This window comes from Pteropus alecto, unplaced genomic scaffold, assembly GCF_000325575.1.
Source record: "Pteropus alecto unplaced genomic scaffold, ASM32557v1 scaffold156, whole genome shotgun sequence".
NCBI classification, from domain to species: Eukaryota; Metazoa; Chordata; class Mammalia; order Chiroptera; family Pteropodidae; genus Pteropus; species Pteropus alecto.
In genome coordinates, this window is record NW_006437746.1 from 616,450 (window position 1) to 617,600 (window position 1,151).

The window sequence follows — 1,151 nt, forward strand, 5'->3', positions numbered from 1 at the left end:
ATGCCTTAGTTGCTTTGAAATTAGAGTTGAAATCCAGTTCTTTAGAAAAGGGTGTCCATAAATAGAACCAGACATGTTTTGGAATCTTGCATAAGATAAAGGGAACATTTTCCACCAGAAAATAAGACTGGCTAGTCATCTGGAAGAAGTAAAGTGAGGTTCCTATCATAATCTTTATGCTAAATAAATTACAAATGGATCAAAAATTTATATGTAACAAGGACGTGTATTGCAGCATTGTTCACAATGGCAAAATAATTGAAAACCACCTAAATCTTCATCTAGAGGGATTTCTTAAATAAATTATTCTTTATTTGTACAGTGACATGCTGTGCAGCTACTAAAAAGACAAGGCCACTCTAACGTGTACAATGAGTGGACAGATAGCAAAGATGAATTTTTAAGTAAGAAAATCCCAGAGCGGAACAATATGTAAAATACTACCATTTATGGTTTTTTTTTTTTTAAAAAAAAAAAAAGAAAAGAAAGAGGAAAAGAAAATATATTTGCGAATGCATAATCTCTGGTAGGATACACAAAAACCGGCAATAGTGGTCCCTTCCAGGGAGGGGATCTGGTGGGTAGAAGTGGGTAGGAGAGAGAGTTCATTTTCATAATTTATTTGCATTTTTGGATTATTTTATGAGATAGATAATATCCTATTCAATATGGTCAATTAAAGTAAACATATCTTGTTTTCTCATCAAAATGGAGTTCATAAAACCTGCTTCACAGGGCTACTGTAGACGCTAGGTCAGATCACGTGAGCGAGAGCCTAGCATTGTGCCTGGTGCAGGGTGACTGTCCCCCCATTGCCACTTGAGTTTTCTAGCTACTCTGCGAGTTGCCTTCAAGCACACATTGGCATAGATAGCATTTTTCCCATTTCCCTCTCTGCATTAGAAGGTAGCAATACTAAGAATTTGCAAAAGAGAAATATCCGGTCCCCTACAAAAGAGCGATTGCTAACAGCTCGCTGTTGTACCTACAGAATTCTATCACCAAAGCCAAACTCGCCAACCCCTGTTACCCTCGGAATTATGTCACCACCTTAACGGGGGGCCACATATTTGGCAGCCTGTGCACAGAGGATCTGAGACCTGGAACTTATGACCCCAATGACATCATCACTTTCGAAGGGACCGGGAACC

General features: G+C 38.7%; 1 protein-coding gene across 1 annotated transcript in view; it reads left to right on the plus strand.

Annotated features, from left to right (window-relative positions):
* Positions 1–1,151, plus strand: part of ENTPD3 (ectonucleoside triphosphate diphosphohydrolase 3) — a 28,697-nt gene that overhangs the window by 23,088 nt on the left and 4,458 nt on the right. Inside the window, 1 exon segment of the mRNA XM_006914814.3 lies at positions 992–1,151. This exon segment is cut by the window's right edge and continues 22 nt beyond it. Within this exon segment, the coding sequence (XP_006914876.1) occupies positions 992–1,151 (160 nt within the window).